Below are 18,303 nucleotides of genomic sequence, written 5' to 3'. Positions count from 1 at the left end.
ACATTCCTACCAAAGGTTGCATTGCATTTGCATCGAACACAGGAAATTGTAATACCATCCATTTCTGGGAGCCCGAGCAACGCCAAAGAGAGACAACAACAAAATTGATGTAAGAAGATGCTTAATCGCGTACATCGAGCGCTCTAAAGCATGGAGATGCTCCTCCGGCCTCTTCTTCTTATTTCAAGGACCAAGGAAGGGATACATTGCCTCTATAGGCACCATCGCAAGATGGATAAAAGAAGCCATCTCAGAAGGATATAAAATCGCGTCACTGGCACCACCACCTGGCTTGAAAGCGCACTCGACTAGGGCCACCGCAGCTACATGGGCAGAGAGCTGACGCCTCCCCCGGACTGATTTGCAGGCCGCAACATGGTCCAGCTTCAGCATCTTTGCCAGGTACTACCGGTTTGACCTGATCGCCAACAAGGACCAGGCGTTTGGCAGGAAGGTCTTGCAAGCTGCAGTCCCGCCCTAATGTACGTATTCCTACTCAATCCTTCACGTGAAGCTGTCCTGGAAGATGACTTGGGAAAACGCAGTTATTTACTAGTTAACTGCATTTCCAGGAATCTTCCAGGACAGCGTAGCTCCCTCCCGATTACTGTATAGTTACATGCTGGTGTTCGTCATTCAATGGACTGGATATATATTGTTCCTACTGTTATCTTTATGCTTTATCCTAGGCCTTCAGTTTTATTCCTGTACTGAGGGTCCCCTGTGGAGAGAGGCTATTTATGGAAGAAAAAGTGGAACGGTTGTTTCCTGGTGGGAGGAACCTATCTCTCATGTAAAGTGTCCTGGAAATACAGTTAACAGGTAAATAACTGCGTTTTTCTTTTTTTCGCTTTTGCTATGTGTGTGTGTCCTAAACATTTAAAAAGATTTCTGTTCTCTGTGATTTAGGGAGTCTTCCTGTGAGATGTAAATAATTGGAGGGGAGCAGGGCAGAAGTATTCATGCTATGTTTTTTTTTTTTCTGGGTACTATACAGAAGAGTGTATTTTGTTATGATCAACTGTATCCAAAATGTAAACGTTTTGTAAAACTCAAACAAATGTATAAAGTACTTTTGCTTGCATGTCAACATATTTTAAAAAAGTAGTGATGTCATGGTGATATCTGAGTGACTTAGTACCTTACAGATGAATTAGTTTGGTGAATTTTACATTTTATCATTTCACAGATTGAACAAAATCATTTATTGGGATTTGCTGCTGTGGCTGTTGCGGTGCTGTGCTCAGGATTTGCAGGTATATGTAATTTTCAGTTGTATCTCACATAAGTATAAGACTCTGTGTTGTTGATTTACTAAAACTGGAGAGTGCAAAATCTGGTGCAGCTGTGCATGCTAGCCAGTCAGTTTCTAACTTCAGCTTTGACAAAACCTGGAAGCTGATTGGTTTCTATGCAGAGCTGCAGCAGATTTTGCACTCTCCAGTTTTAGTAAATCAACCCCTGTGTGTTGCTATTGTAAATTCTGAGATATGGTATAATTTTGTTTCATACATTTTCTGGATTTACATTTTAGTATTGACATTTAATTTGGTTGTTCTCTGTAAAAGGAGAAATTTGAGGTGGGGAAAAATGTTGCCCAGGTTTCATAAGAACATTTTTGCTGAACGTTAACTGGTTATTTTACTTTAACAAAAACACTGCATAATCAGTGCAGCATTCTTGTGTTGTATGCAAAGGCGTAACCTCACATACCACATTTACATTTTCCCCAATTATCCACCCTGACCCTTCAGTGGAGAAATGGCTCCACCCATCTGTAAGAATCACAAGATCAGAGCGTTTAAAAGTCTCCCAAGAGCGATAACAGTAATTTCTTGTGTATTCCTGCCTCCTGCAAACACTTCTTGTACCAGCTTCTGGTTTGATTTGTTTTTTGTTTTCTCTAGTAGTTCAGCTGCTGAGGTCAGAGCCCTCCATCGACAGAAAAGGCTAGGATTGCAAGTCACTGGGACTTAGAAATCCTAAGGCAAAGCAGCTGGAGAAAGGGTGCCTCCTGTAGGGTAGGTTTTGACTTGCATAGGTACTATCCTGTAAAGCGTTTCCTTTGGGGAGTGTACACAGTGGTTCCAGACAGGAGGGAGGTAGAAGGTGATAGGTCCTGTCTTGCTGAGGTATGCACGCCTTCTAGATTTAAGTGACTGTGCATCATCGATGGATGTTAGTTGGTCCAGATCTCCTCCACTGTGCTATGAGCTCTGCTATGGAGGAACCAAAAGCAGGAGCTCCTGGATATGGATCGGTCAGTAGGGGTATTTGAGGGTTGGTGCACTTTGGAGTTATTTTGCACTCCCTTATGGCATGGGTACACAGAGTGAAGGTTATGTGGTGGTGTAAATTCAGTACCTTTCCCCATTCTACCCCTGCCTTTAGGTTGACTACTATGGGCTGTTTCAGCTGTGTCCCCTTGCTGTCTTACAGACCAGAACTCAGAACAGACCATTGGGGAGACCAAAAAGAGGTTTAACAGTTGTGGCTGTAAGCTTTCAAGCTTGTGGAAGAAACGCCTGTGTCAGTCGTGTCTTGACTAGGTTGTCGGGGCAGAGACGTTTTTGGTTTTTTTTTTTTTTTTAAAGGTCTGATGGGCATTCTAAAGCAGAAAATTCCCTCCACATTTCGGTTTTTACATTCAGTTCTGGAATACTTTAATTAGTATCCTAAGGTTCCCCAGTCAGTGGGACCTGCACAATCATCACCCAAATCCCCACTGCATGAGAGCCTGATTAGGTCAAGGTAGAGGTGGTCTGTCAGGTGAATTGTCAGAAGGCAAAGAACATTTCTCAGAACTTCACTTACGGAGGATAGGAAATTGAAGCAAGGGGAAATTTCTGTACTTCAAGTTATATGGTCTGGTCAAATAAACTGAAGAACTAATAAAAGTGATATATTCCAGAGAGCAGATCCAAGAGTAGACAAAGGTCAAACCAGTGCAAGACCAACTGTACATGGGTTTGGAGGAAACCAAAGATAGATGTTTAACTGTGCACCAGTTGGTAAAGAATATTATTTTCAAAGAATGGAAAGACCCAGAAAATAGGCTAGTTTTTACAAAGGCTCTGAAAAGAAGATTGACCTTTGATGAGTCTTCAGGATTGCAGGTCAAGTGCCTTAAATTGGGCACCTTTTTCACCATGGTGTCCAAAATATTTGATCTCTCTTTTGAGGGCATGAGACAATTGAAACTGCCAATGAACAGAAAGGTGGATGTTCTGTATTTAAAAAAATAAAAAGGCATTGGAATTATTTTCTACAGCTTGTAAACAGTTGCCAAGTCCTGCATCTCTAGGAAAATTAATTTCTGTATTGAACAGCTACACATATTTCTAAACCTCATCAGAGGAGATGCTATTAAGTCTATCTAGTTAATCGCCAGATCAGTAGCAATTATTACTGACACCACAGCAAAGGCCGTATGCATGTTCACCTTTACCCAACTGCCTTAGTAAATTCTATATACCAGAATGGCTTGGGCAGGAAAAGTAGCATCCAAAAACATACTATGTGGCCTTCCATTCAACAGTAAGCTGATTTTCAGGCTGGATTTTGAAAAGCTATATTAAAAATTGGCAGAAAGGATTTCCCAACAAGCAGCATATGTCGAGCAACAGCCAAAAATAACCAAAGGGCACAACAAACAGATAAAAAAGGAACTAGGAAAAAAGTGGCCCTCATCAAGGGCAAAGAAAAATCGGGTATTGCTGTTTAACCCTACCGATACAGTTGCAAGACCACAATGATGCTCAGTGAGGCGTTGGCTAAAAATCGAGGGGTTTCTTTCACCAATGGGAGGAGCTCCAAGTTTTATTTATACTAAATTTTAACGCAGAGGGACACAAGCTGGAGCTGATGAATCCAACCTCTAGATCACTTCATCACCAACTTCTCCTAAAATTAGACTATGAGCCAGGAGCTCCTTTGTCAGCAGATAATCAGGTCAGAGAATATTCTCATATCTTTATTCTGAAGTAACCCTCAAAAGTTTTGTTTAATATCCAATCAAATGAAGGAAAATTTTAAAGTGGCGAGATACAGAAGCTTCAAAATGAAGAGTATACAGTAAGAAACCGTCTTCCCCCATACTGGCAACCTCTGGCATAAAAGATGCCTATCTACACAGGGGAGATAGATGGAAAGAAAGAGACCAGAGGAGGTGGTGAGGGGAAATGGGGAGGCTTTTGTGACCAGGCGCATGACAACCATGGTTTTGGGGGGGGGGGGGGGGGGGGAGAGAGATGTGTTCAGAGTGAGAAAACAGAATGATCCAGGTTGATAAGGTGACTCTATTCCAGCCATGGGGACCACACTTACGTTAAGGCATCTTTTGCAATAGGAATTAGTTTCTTTTCACATGTGGAGAAGTCAGACTAAAACCATTGCACAGAACAGGTACGTATGACATGTTTGTTATTTAAAAATATGGGTTTACAATCACTTTAAGTCAGGTTTCTGTAAAATGCTCAGGTAGGGCAATGAGGTAGGCCAGGTAAAGTTGTAATTCTCATGGAGATGATGGGGACTCAAGGGTAGATTTAGGACTTTGGATTTGGCTTTGTTGATCTGAAGACTTGAGATAGTTGTAATGGTGCAAGTTGGGTTACCATGTACTGTATATAAAATTTGTTTAGCCCAGTGTAACTGTGCCTCTGCTACATCTGAAAGACACAAGTTTAGCTGAGTTTTAAAATCAGACCACAAATTTTCTTTGAGCTGGGGTGGACCCTGACTTAGAAGAAGTCAAATTTATGTCTGAAACGAGTCGTGGTCTTTCTGGGTTACCTGCTGGATTCAACCACACTGAATACTTTCCTCACGAAACAGCAGATGTCCAAGATTTTGGACCTGGCAAGATGTCAGTGGAATTTCTACACACTATTAACAAGGAAAGCAATGTCCATTTCAGGCAGCCTGATGTTGGCTAATCCTGGGGTCAGACTAACAGTTCGTTCACACCATGGTGCAGAGACGTCTGTTTTTCTGCACAAGTTCTGCAAGGGCACAACTTGATCAACTGTTCTCTATGTTCCCTGTTCTCACCACAACACTAGTATCACATGCAGATTTTCTTCTGCGCAGGAAGCTGCAACATGCATAAAACTCATTAAAATGCACATGAAAACTGCTATAAACTGATGTCCTCAAGTGAAATCTACAGGTTAGTGTGAACAAGCCCTTCCTTGGAGACTTCTCGAGTTGGACCCAACTCAGAGAAGAATTAGCCCTGCACCCAAAGGTGTTTCAGCTCTTAGTCAAGACTAAGGCTACTGCAAAAATTTCAAAGTAAAAAAGATTTTTCTCTCTGAACCCACAAGGGAATCCAGTGGCGTTGGATGTGCTAGCCCACCAGTGGGAATTTGCTTTAGTATATGCTTTTCCTCCTATACATCTTCTGAGGAAGGTGATCAAGAAGATCAACATGGACCATTGCAGAATCATCCTAATTTCTTCCCTTTGGCTAAGGGGGGCCTGATTTAGATCCTCCAGAAAAAGGCCAAAGGACTGCCTATATTGTTTTACCGAACGCGGGGGAATCCAAAGAACAAAGGTATACCGCTCAGGCAAACAATCCAGATTAATCCACAACAGGTGCAGGCTCTGGCTCGCCACCACAAACGATGCAATAGGAAGAAGGGTCAGCCGCACACCGGAGGATAGATGAATATAGTGTGTATTTATTGACTGATAGGACACACAAAAAAACAGGATATGAATACAGGACCTGTTAACGCACTTCACTCGATCTTGTGCTTAATCATAACCGGGATTGGCTATAGCTAATTTTGTTTTAAAATGAACCTGCCACAAAACTTAATGCTTCAGACATGGTATATGATGGGAAATAAAAGCATAAGTAGAGGTCACCTTCGGTGAAAGCAGCATATTCATGTTTTGAGCTGTATGTTTTTTAATGTCTACCTTTCTCATCTGTCCTATGTGACAGATTCTGTGTTTCTATGTAAGTGAAAACACATTCAAAAATAAATTGATACAAAAAAATGGGTTGCTAATGTGGTTTTGTTATACTCAGGGTATGACGTGTGCTTACTTCACCACCTTATGAGTAATTGACTTGGAACAAGTGTGCAGCCAGTGAAATTTCAAAGTGAACTCCCGTCTTGTGTCATTAGTGACAAAACCATATAAAAAAAACCAGGATCAGGGTAATAATCTTGGTCAGCAATGGTAGCTCTCATAGTTTTAGTCTCATAGTTTTAGTCCCTTTTAAAGTGGAACTTTACTGTTTGATGAATCCCATGAGCTCTTGCCATAATGTGCAAGCATCATAGTGTATTTGGAAATTATCTTGACATACCTCCTAGATTGTAAGCTCCAAGGAGCAGGGCCCTCAAACCCCTCCTTTTATTGTTACTGTACTGTCCCGTGTACTGTCTCCCATTATAATGTACAGCGCTCAGCAAACCGTTGGCACTATATAAATATTGTATAATAATAATGTGATGCTCTCCTCCATCCCTGCTGCTGCCTTCTTCTCCAGTGTTTCTTCTGGGTCCCAAATTTTCTTTCTTCCCTATCAAATGGACTGGGATGATCTAACTCCCACACATGCACATGGGATTTACTTCATCCTGTATCCATACAGATGCCAAGATTGTCCGATAAACCACAGCAGACAGGAAAAGAGAGCTTTTATGGCAGCAGAGACGTAAAGAGGTGTGAAAACATACCTACTTGAAAGGCAGTCCTGGGCTTCCTTAGAAAATAGAAACCAGTAATAACTCAAGTCATTCAGTCACTATCCACCCAGAAATGAAATGTCCGTTTTAAGTGGATTTATGCCTTTGTTCAAAAAAATGCTCCCTCCCTGCAGAGCCATTTTCCTCCTCTGGTCCCTGCATTGTCTGCATTCCAGCTGGTAAAAATCTGGTACGGGGCTGCCTGTGACTGCACACTAATGCCCCCTTGACTTAAATGTTTTTTTTTTCCTGCAGTAGGTGTATGCCCCATTTAGTGCACCTTTTATTAGTTTTTTTTACCAGTAGAGATGCAGACAGCGCAGGAGGTTACAGCCTCCAAAGAAGCTAAATATGGGCCTGCTAGTAGAAGGGGGTGTTGACACAGCTGAATGTATTGTTGGACCATAAAGTGGTGCTTTGGGGGGTTGAACAAGTCAAATACTTAAAATTTAACATTAGTTAAGAATACTGAGAATATAGAATAAAACAAACCATACACATGTCTGATGATCCTTTTGTTCTGTTGACTATTTTTTCTTTACCAGGAGTGTATTTTGAGAAGGTGTTGAAGAGTTCAGACACTTCCCTATGGGTGAGGAACATCCAGATGTACATCTCTGGCATCATAGTGACACTAGCTGGTGTCTTTCTTTCTGAAAGAGAAGGTGTTATGGAAAAGGGATTTTTCTATGGCTACAATTACCTTGTCTGGTTTGTAATTTGTAAGTACAGCCTCATATACTAGCAACATATCTTGTTAAATAGTCCTGCCTGCAGAAGTACAATTTTTCATATTTAACATGAAAAATGTGATTCAGCTGTTTGGCAAATGCTTTAGCCTCTTGGCCAAATTGTTAGTTATATGGCATTTGAGCAGAATTTATGCAACTTTTGTCAGTATTCCTATAGACATAATATATCAATACTGTTGTAAAGTGTAAGTAGTCTTATCAAATGATATTCAATCTGTATTTTTTTTCTATTCTGTTTTGTTTACTCTTGCATTTTCTGACCTTATTCATATATTGATATGATTATGATACACAATTGATAATTGCTTTTTTTAATGTTCTTCTCACAGTCCTGGCTAGTGTTGGTGGCCTTTATACGTCCGTTGTTGTAAAATACACAGATAACATCATGAAGGGCTTCTCTGCAGCTGCAGCCATTGTCATATCAACCATAGCATCAGTGTTGCTGTTCGGCTTACAGATAAGTATGTTATTCAAAACCTTTTTTTTTTGCAGCTGATAAACATTTTCTTTCTTTCTTCATGATTATAGTGTTTTTCCAAACAGCATAATGTACTCAATGCCATTGGCTAAATGAAACCATTTTCTTGCTATTAATTTTGTTACACCGTTGTGTAGAAGTGGAGTTCTTGCTCAAGTGTTACATACCTTTGCTTAAAGGGTATGTAAACCGTAACAATCTGATTTAGTCCTTGTTTATCTTAACAGTAATCTTGTTACCAAACTACTTGTGCTGTCTTATCATTTACACTGTTACTCTATGAGTAAGGGCTTGTTTGACTGAAACACGTTAGTGTTGCTTGTATGCTGGAACTATTTTATACTCCGCTTTCAAATAAAACTTCTACTAATTCATCTTCACCTTGTTGCTAATCCTATATGATTTGGTTCCCAACTATCTCTTAGGGCCACAGAATAATTTTCCTCTATATTATGGGGAAGAGGTGAAGGGAGGGTTTCTGTAGTCATGTCCTAGAGTGACAACGTTGCTTGTCTTTGGATATAGTACAATAAGAGAGTGTTGCATCCTTGGGACTGGGAATGTGTTACTGGAATAATCACCAGGGAAAAAGGAACAAATGTAGCCATCTCATCTAAGGACTGCTAAACTGCAGTATTATCATTTTTCTACTTTTCGAAAATCCTTTTTTGTACATCCATTCTGGTTGCACTGCCACCTTCAGGAGTTTGGGACAGTGACAAACAAAAGATGCTAAGCTAGCCCCTGTATAATCCTGCTTCTAACTGTTATGCCCAAGTTTTGTGAGCATGCAGCACACAAGGCAAATAACACAGAGGAGAGTGGCCTGTCTCTGCTAATGGACTTCAAAGGACATGGGAAATGAAGACGTTTTTAAACAGCAGAACATTCAAAAGCAGTCAATTTGAGCAGCTGGGCAAAAGCCACTTTGAAATCTGGAGATCATATGGCAAGAATATCTGAAGGAATCTGTACCTGAAAGAAGCATAGATGAAAAAAGACCAAACAATTTGGAAATTGCCACAGAGTAAAAAACAGACCTACTATGCCCAATAGGGAGTAAAAAAAAAATTGACAACTGCAGGAAAGGCAAACACCTAGCATACCTAACCCTTAACCTCAGGAAAAGGTAGCTTGGATATATAGCACATGTCTAAGGAAAAGGTCAACTGGCCAACAGCATAGGTTATATTGAATATTTCTGACCCTTGACTTCAAGGAGAGAAAGGTCTATAGAAAGATAAGATGGTACCTGATGGACAACAGATAACTTAAAGGGTTACTAAACCCAGGACCCTGCATTCACTATATCTAGTCTCCCACAGTACACAGAACATGGAAATGCAATTATTTTAGTAAATCTAAACTGCTAAATACCTTTTCTCATCAGCAGTTAGAGCAGTCTTGTGACTTCAGCAGAGCACTGGTTAAAGCTTGTAGGAGGAGTTTTATTTCTGCTGTAGGAGGATGCAAAACCCCTGATCTCTGTCTAGACAGTGCTGATTGGCCCTGTGCTGATCACAGGCACTCTCCCAAGAAAAAAAAAAACCTCTTTAGCTTTACACACTAAACTGAGCATGTTCAGAAGGGCTACAGGGTTCAGTCTGTGTTATCAGTGTGGGCATTTTTTTTTTTTAATTTAAATATTTATAATTTTTCAAAATAATTACAAACACTTTGATCATATTCACAATAAATATACATAGCTATTTCTTATTACCTTTCTTTTCCCCTCTTAAAACATTTCCCCCTTCCCCCCTACTCTTTTAATCCTCTATATTGTGCAGGTAACCAAATAATTCTATTCAAATTAGTTCCACTAAGTACATTTTCAATTTTTACCCAACTTTTCCCCTCTAAATTAAACGTCCAATCAAAAATTCTCCCTAATATTACTGCTTTGTAATATCTCTTAATATCTGGAACTCCCAATCTACCCTTCTCTTTATCTCTACCTAATATTCCATAGGACACTCTCGGTTTTTTATTCCTCCAAATGTATCTTATTATTCTTCTTTTAATTACCTTGAAAAAAGCTGCTGGAAGTTTAATTGGGGTCATTTGAAATCTATATAAGATTTTAGGTACGATTATCATTTTTACCAAGTTTATACGTCCTATCCATGATGGGATTCCTCTAATGTTTTTAATTCCTCCTCAACTTCGTTTAATATTGAAATATAGTTTAATTTATATAAGTACTTATATGCAGCAGTGAGTCTTACTCCTAAATATTGTATATCTTTCTTTCCAGATGAAAGGGTATCCTTTTGTATTTTCTCTTTTTCACCTTTTGGAATATTTATATTTAGAATCTCAGTTTTTGTTGGGTTAATTTTTAAATTTGATAATTCCCCGTATTCCTTCAGCGACTTTATTAAGTTTGGGAGTGTTATCCTGGGATTGCCCACATAAAATAGCAAATCATCTGCAAAGGCCGCCACTTTGTGCTCTATGGCTTCTATCTGAATTCCCTTTATAATCTCTATTCTTCCTTATTGTAGACAACAAGGGCTCCAATGACATAACATACAACAAGGGGGACAGTGGGTGTCCCTGTCTTGTTCCATTTGACATCCCAATAGGCTCTGTTCTTTCCCCATTTACTATAATAACTGCAGAGGGTTCCCTAAACAACTTTCAAATCCATTCCCTCATTCTAGCTCCAATTTCCAGGGCTTCTAAGGTGTCCATCATGAAGCCCCAGTCTACTCTATCAAAGGCCTTTTCAGCATTGATCGAAAGAACCACCGCCGGTACCTCCCCTTTTCTAAATAAGCATCAGGGATCTCAACCCATTGTCCCTACCCTCCCTCCCTGGGAGAAAACCCACCTGGTTCCCATGTATCCATTCTGGCATAAGCTCTTTCAACCTGTTTGCTAAGACCTTAGCATATAGCTTGGTGTCTGAGTTCAGCAATGAGATTGGCCTTTAGCTAGAACACTGTGAAGCGTCTTTTCCTTTCTTATGTAACAACACCACATGAGCCTGTAGAGATTCTCTCCTCATATCCATCTCTCCTCCCAGAGCATTCATATATTTCTCCATCTTAGGAATTAATAACTCGCTAAATTTTTTATAATACCTCACCGTGTAGCCATCCGGTCCTGGACTTTTTCCCGTCTCTGTGCTTTTTAACGCTACTTTTATTTCTTCTTGTGTAATTTCTGCTTCTAGGGCATTTATTTGTGCTTCTTTTAATTTCGGTAAACCCGCATTTTTTAAATATTTCCTTCCTTTTTTCCTGTTTTCAGTTTCCATATTATTTACTGAGTCATGGGGGTTGATATTATACAACTTTTTATAATAATCCATAAACACCTTTGCAATTTCCTTGTTTGAATAAACCAGTTCTCCTTTGGTGCTTTTTTTTTTCTATATAATTCCTATTTTTCTTTTTCCTTAAGGCTCTCATTTAAATGTTTTCCTGGTCTATCTCCCCATCTATACCTCTCTCTTAGCACTTTGTTATAGACTCTCCTTCTCTCCTCTCCTCCTCCATTAAAGTCTCTAACTCTTCTTTCTTTATTATCTTCTGCTTAATTTCTTTTGCTATACTATTTTTATGTATCTGTTCCAGGTCAAATATATCCTTTAAGAGCCCACTAATTTTCTCTCTTCTTTCTTGCCCCAATCGCAATCAGGATACCTCTTATATATGCCTTATGAGACTCCCACACTGTAGCTATCGACACATCTTCTGTCTCGTTCTCTCTAAAAAATCTCTCAATTTCTTTCCCAATCTTCTGTGCAGTATCCTTATCCAGGAGAAGTGCCTCGTTCAACTTCCATCCTACACCACCTGTTTTCCCCCTTCCCCATCCCATCTTCAATACAACAGGGGCGTGATCCGAAATAGTCATTGCTCTTATTTCTACTTCAACCATTAACTCAATAAATCGATGTTCTATCAATATGTAGTCCTACCTCGAATACATCTCATGTGCATTTGAGAAGAATGTATAGTCTCTGTCTTTCATATGCATAATTCTCCATCTGTCCACCAATTGAAACTCATGGATTGCCTTCTTTAATAATCTCAGAGACCTACTCCCATCTTGCTGCACAGAAGAAGTTGTATCTTTTTGTGGTCCATACAAAAATTTAAATCCCCAGCCAATATCAAACAACCCTTTTTAAAATCCATTAATTTTTTTAGCACACCTTTCAAATATATCTCCGGCTTCTTATTTGGACAATATATGTTAGCTACTGTACACTCCACATCCTGCAGTTTACCCTTCAGAAACAGATATCTCCCCTCTGGGTCCACTTTTCTATCCTCCAACTCAAACCTTATATTTTTTGCGAACCCTATTGCCACCCCTTTTGCTCTCCTTTCGGGAATCTGCATAATACCATCTTGGATAATATCTAGATTTTAACTTAACCTTAGATTCTATCTAAAAATGTCTCTTGCAAAAAAAACCACTGAAGATGCTTTATGGTGAAGTTCTTTAAATAACTTAAATCTCTTCCCAGGACAATTCAACCACTTTACATTGTAAGTGATAACTTGTAGTTCTTCCATCTATCTATGTCGCTCCTCTTCACTTCCATCTCTCCTCCTCTTTTCCCCTTGCTTTTGTACCTCCCTCAATCCTGCAGAGTGTTAACCCTAATGCCCCTCCCCCCTACCTTTGATTTAATACTTGGGGTCAAACTCCGCCCATGGACAGCTCCTCCTCCCTCCCACCTCCCCAGTACCCTCCAACTTTTATTTAACTCCCTAAATTTCCACAGGCCCCTTGCATCAGCCCCTTAGGTAACATACTATAAAGGAAGGTATAGGGGCAAAGAAGAGAGAGAGAGAAGAGGGAGAGAGAACAAAAAAACAAAAAAAACCCCGCACAACTCCCCCCAATTTCTCCCTCTAACAGACTGCCAGTCCTCTTGTCTTATCATTCCTATTTCTCTCTCTTCTTCCTCCCATCCGGCAATCTCCATTCTTTGCAACTCAAGTTTTTCACAAAAATCTCTAAAGTCTTCTGGAAATCTCAGATAAGCTGTAACTCCATCTTTCCATCCAATTAGCCACGCTGGGGTCCCCCATCTATAGAGCACATTCTTTTTCCTCATCTGCTCTAAGAGGGGTTTCAGGGATCTCCTTCTCCACAAAGTCTCTGGTGTAATATCTGCAAATATCTGAATATCCATTTCTCCATATCTAATTGACGCTTTTCCTTTGATCTTCCTCCAAATCGCTTCTTTATCCCTATATTTGTTAAATTTAACAATTATATCCCTTGGTTTCTCCTTCTCAGTGCCTTGTTGGTGCTTTCCTATTCTCATGATATCGTCCAGATCAATCAACTCTAAGGCGGGCCTGTCCATTATGGAGTTTAATATTTTACCTACTAATTCTTGCAGTGCTTCCCCTTTTGTATTCTCTGGGACTCCTCTTAGCCTAAGGTTACTCCTGTCCCAATTTTCTTGTACCTCTATCTTATATATAAATTTTTTCTGTATTTTCCCCATATTCTTTATTTTCTTTTCTAGTTCCCGTGATGCTTTGGGCCTGATTTTTAACTTTCTCCTCTGTTTCTTCCACTCTCACCAACACCTGCCCCAAATCATTTTGGATAGTTGCCATTTCTTGCTTTGTCTACTCTAGTTCTTTAAACATCTCTGCCATTTCTTTTTTATTCGATACTTGTAATTCACTTTCCCTCTCTCTCATCTCCATGGTTCCTATTGTTTGTTGACTACTAATATTTAGACCCAGCGATAGTCTAGGGCTGCTATCCAGACTGATATCCCCTTCAACTTTTCCGTTTATACCTTGGGATCTTTCTGGGGTCATCCTGCTTCTCAGTCACTCCCTGTAACAGCATGACACATCTTTTTGCTGGTAAAAAAAAGTTCATTTATTATTTAGATTTTTTTTGTAGCCTAGAAAGCATTGCATCCATGATTAGCAGATCGTGGGTGCCATGCAGGACTCCTGCAGACTTGTCAGTGTATCTGTGTGCTTGTATCTTGTACGAGCAGGCAGATACACACTGACAGGAAGAGACAATGAACTACCACAGCGCTCAACAGCAGTGTGGTAGTTTATTGAGATTTTTGCCAGTGTTCCAACCTCTAAAACAGTGGTTCCCAACCTTCCTAATGCCACAACCCTTTAATACAGTTCCTCATGTTGTGGTTACCCCCAACCATAAAATTATTTTCATTGCTACTTCATAACTGTAATTTTGCTATTATGAATCCTAATGTAAATATCTGATATGCAGGTTGTTTTATTTTTTACAGTACATGATTTTATGTTTACCCAGTAGATATAATTCATGAAGTGTCATTTTACCTCCAATACAACACAGTAGCTGCTCTTTACACATGTGTGACTGGTCCACATAAGTACATTATGGCGTCCACCCTGTCACATACACCTGTATGTGATGGGGTTGATGCAATAATGTCATCACGTTGGGTACTAGTATGTGGGCGTACCCGCCTGGAGACAGATAGAGAAGCGGTGTCTCGGTTCCTAAGATCATTGGAAATATGTATTTTACGATGGTTTTAGGCAACCCCCAGGTTGAGAACTGCTGCTTCCAAAACACAGCTGTATAACTCAACTAAGAAGAATTTCTACAATTCCTCTTTCCCTTCAGTGGACTATAAAGAAATTACATTTTTGTTCTTGGGTTTACATAAACTCTAGTACTTGAAGCCTGACATACATTTCTTGCTTTTGAACTGTGGCATTCTAATGTAATGTATAGCTCATGCAGATCAGTTGAAAAGGAAGGTTTCCTACAAGTAGCCTTATCTTTGTTACTTTATTTAAGCCATTTGTCAGGGATATGCTGGTAAAGGTATTGATAAAAAGTCCTATCACAAAAATTATTAATGTTTTTTTTTTTTTCCTCCCCAGCGTTCACATTTTCGATTGGTGCTCTGCTTGTGTGTGTGTCCATATATACCTATGGATTACCCAGGAAAGATACAACCAAGGTTGAAATACAGGGGCCCAGCAGTACCTCCAACGAAAAATTAATCAACATCTAAGAAAAGAACTTGACTGTGAAGACCATGTAATATATGTATCTATTGATGCTTCAGTCCAGAAGGTCAACAGTGGCCGTTGCAGTAGAGGAGTTACTGCTCAGCTATGGAAAGCACATCTGCCAGTCAATGTAATATATGCAGTGCCATTTTAAGCAAAAGTCAATCAATAGTTTCTCATACTGTATTAAGCAGTTTTTGTATATAGTATATTATGATGATCTGACTTGTTAAATCAATGGACTAAACATTCCAGTTTTGAAAGGGAATGAACAGACTATGAAGAAGACAAGTGTTTATAGTCTTGAAAGAACTAAACAATGAGCTATTATGCATTGATTCAGCATAGAACGTCTAGCAGCTGCTTATGAGACTTAGTTGTCCAAAGACTACACTTTCCCTGTTTGTATCTTTTTACGCAGCATTTACCGATGATTAAGCAGTACCACCCTTGGAAGATACCACAGTAATTTATTTTGCACTTTTTAAGTGTTGGTTTTTATATAGACATGGAAGAGATGAACATGGATTGTTTTTTTTTTTTTTTTTAATAAAACATTTTACTAAAGTGTTGCATAAACTTTTTTTTCAGACAGCACATACACAAGGTCATGTACCCACTATAGTGGTACAGTGAAGGAAATAAGTATTTGATCCCCTGCTGGTTTTGAATGTTTGCCCACTCACAAAGAAATGATCAGTCTAAAAATTGAATGGCAGATATAACACAGAGAGACAGAATATCAACAAAAAATTCAAAAGAAATGCATGTCTAACAAATTATGCAATGATTTGCATGTTCGTGAGGAAAATAAGTATTTGATCCCTATCACAAAACATGACATAGTACTTGGTGGCAAATCCCTTGTTGGCAATCAGAGGTCAGATGTTTTCTGTAATTGGCCACCAAGTTTGCACACATTTCAAGTCATTAAAGTTTGGTGGCTGACGTTTGGCAACTCAAACTTTCAGCTCCCTCCACAGATTTTCAATTGGATTTAGGTCTGGAGACTGGCTAGGCCACTCCAGGACCTTAATGTGCTTAATCTTGAGCCACTCCTTTGTTGCCTTGGCCATGTGTTTTGAGTCATTGTCATGCTGGAACACCCATCCACAACCCATTTTCAATGCCATGGCTGAGGGAAGAAGGTTCTCACCCAAGATTTGACAGTACATTGCCCTGTCCATCGTCCCTTTAATGTGGTGCAGTTGTCCTGTCCCCTTAGCAGAAAAACACCCCCAAAGCAGAATGTTTCCACCACGTTTGACAGTTGGGATGGTGTTTGGGTCATAGGCTGCATTCCTTCTCCAAACATGGCAAGTTGAGTTGATGCCAAAGAGCTCGATTTTGTTCTCATCTGACCACAACACTTTCAACCAGTCCTCCTCTGCATCATTCAGATGTTCAGTGGCAAACCTCAGACGGGCCTGGACATGTGCTTTCTTGAGCAGAGGGATCTTGTGGGCACTGCAGCATTTCAATCCTTGTTGGCATAGTGTGTTACCAATTGTTTTCTTGGTGACCGTGGTCCCAGCTGCATGGAGATCATTGACAAGATCCTCACATGTAGTTCTGGGATGATTCCTTACTGTTCTCATGATCATTGACACTCCACGAGGTGAGATCTTGCATGGTGCACCAGACCTAGGGAGACTGATAGTTGTTTCTTCCATTTGCAAATAATTGTACCAACTCTTGTCACCTTCGCACCAAGCTGCTTGGCGATAGTTTGGTAGCCCAGTCCAGCCTTGTGTAGGTCTACAATCTTGTCCCTGACATCCTTGGACAGCTCTTTGCCATGGTGGATTTTGGAATCTGATGGTTTGATTGCCCCTGTGAACAGATGTCTTTTACACAGGTAACAAAATAAGATTAGCAGCACTCCCTTTAAGAGACTGCTTCTAATCCCAGCTTGTTACCTGTATGAAAGGCACCTGGTAGCCAGAAATCCTGCTGAATGATAGGGGATCAAATACTTATTTCCTTCATGAACATGCAAATCAGTGCAAAATTTTAGACATACATTTCTTTTGAATTTTTTGTTGCTATTCTGTCTCTGTTACAATACACCTAGCATTTGATTTTTTTTTTTCTTTGTGAGTGGGCAAACATTCAAAATCAGCAGATCAAATACTTATTTCCTTCACTGTATATGGGTCAGCAACCACAGTTTTCCTGCACAAATGACCATAGAAAAAAAATTCTTTGCAGTGATTATGTCAAACCGCGTGTGTTTAAGCACAGTAATATAATACACAAGTTAGCAGTAGAATCACAAGTTGACTTTGTAGGATAGCTTACCCTTCCATACTTTAGCCTCTGGAAGTGCTCTAATATACAAACACCAACAATTTCTGGCTAGCTCCTGCTTTAAATTTTGGGCCAAACTGGCCCAAAATAATAATAATAAAATTTTTTTTAAATTTAGCTGTGTGTTTCTTGTTACTACTGTAACCTTCCACCAAAGAACAACCCAAAATAAATTTTCCAGCTCTTGACGATTGCAGCGGTATCATATATGTGTGTTATTTGTACCCCACAGTACAGCCCAGAAACAATAGTGCACATTTTTTTTTCACCTAAAACACACTGATACCAAAAAACAAAAAAAAAAAAACCCGACTTTGACCCAAACACTAACCCTGGCAGTGAACTAGATGAAATCTTTATCTAGTTATTTTTCTTTTTTTTTTTTTTTTGTTTAACTCCCCCCTCTATGCAAGGAGAGAGAGAGAGAAAAAAAAAAAAGGGGGGCGGGCTGTACAGTGACTGATCACTGTGATGGGCAACCAGAGGCTATCACAGCGATCATGTGACCCGGAATCGGGAGTCCTGGGTCCCGAGCGTTAGAACAGGACCCAGGGCTCTCAGTGACACCCCGGTCTTTGTGCTGGGAACACGCTCCCAGCACAAAGACAGGTACACAAATATGTGGCCCCACAGAAAAATGCCCAGTTCTGTGAGGCTGCATCTTTGTGTGACGTCAGCGTGAAGGTTAAAGTATAAAAAAAATCATGCCATCTATGAAGGGAGACTAGGGCAATTACTGCTCGGCAAAGCATGTTTTATAGCACCATCGATTTGGATGGGGATAATTTACTTGCTGCATGGGCATCTTATAGTATCTAGTGGGAATTTTGTATTTCAAGTTGCATAATTTCTCCAGTTGGTGTTCTGACAGCTGATGTGGTAGCTTTACTTTACAGTGATTCTCAGACAAGGGTAATACCCTTTTAACCACCAAATCATGACCTCCAAGAGGGTTAAGTATATGAAAACTTAAACTGTCATTTGACTTGCCAATGAAAGCATTTTGTTTATCTGTTTTAAAAGTGCAAAAGCAAAAC

The 18,303-nt window shown here is 39.8% G+C and overlaps 1 protein-coding gene across 1 annotated transcript in view; it reads left to right on the top strand.

The window, feature by feature from the left end:
- The window catches only part of SLC35A1 (solute carrier family 35 member A1), a 45,396-nt gene extending 28,013 nt beyond the window's left edge, over window positions 1-17,383 (top strand). Inside the window, exons 5-8 of the mRNA XM_089691315.1 lie at window positions 1,190-1,256; window positions 7,256-7,432; window positions 7,792-7,926; window positions 14,825-17,383. Coding sequence (XP_089547441.1) covers window positions 1,190-1,256; window positions 7,256-7,432; window positions 7,792-7,926; window positions 14,825-14,958 — 513 coding nt within the window. The 3' untranslated portion in view covers window positions 14,959-17,383. The remainder of the gene's footprint in view (window positions 1-1,189; window positions 1,257-7,255; window positions 7,433-7,791; window positions 7,927-14,824) is intronic.
- Window positions 17,384-18,303: the final 920 nt, after the last annotated feature.

The sequence above is a fragment of the Staurois parvus genome, unplaced genomic scaffold (assembly GCF_062004578.1).
Source record: "Staurois parvus isolate SC_StPar_1 unplaced genomic scaffold, SC_StPar_1.0 ptg000561l, whole genome shotgun sequence".
Taxonomy (NCBI): Eukaryota; Metazoa; Chordata; class Amphibia; order Anura; family Ranidae; genus Staurois; species Staurois parvus.
This window is presented reverse-complemented; position numbering and strand designations above follow the sequence as displayed.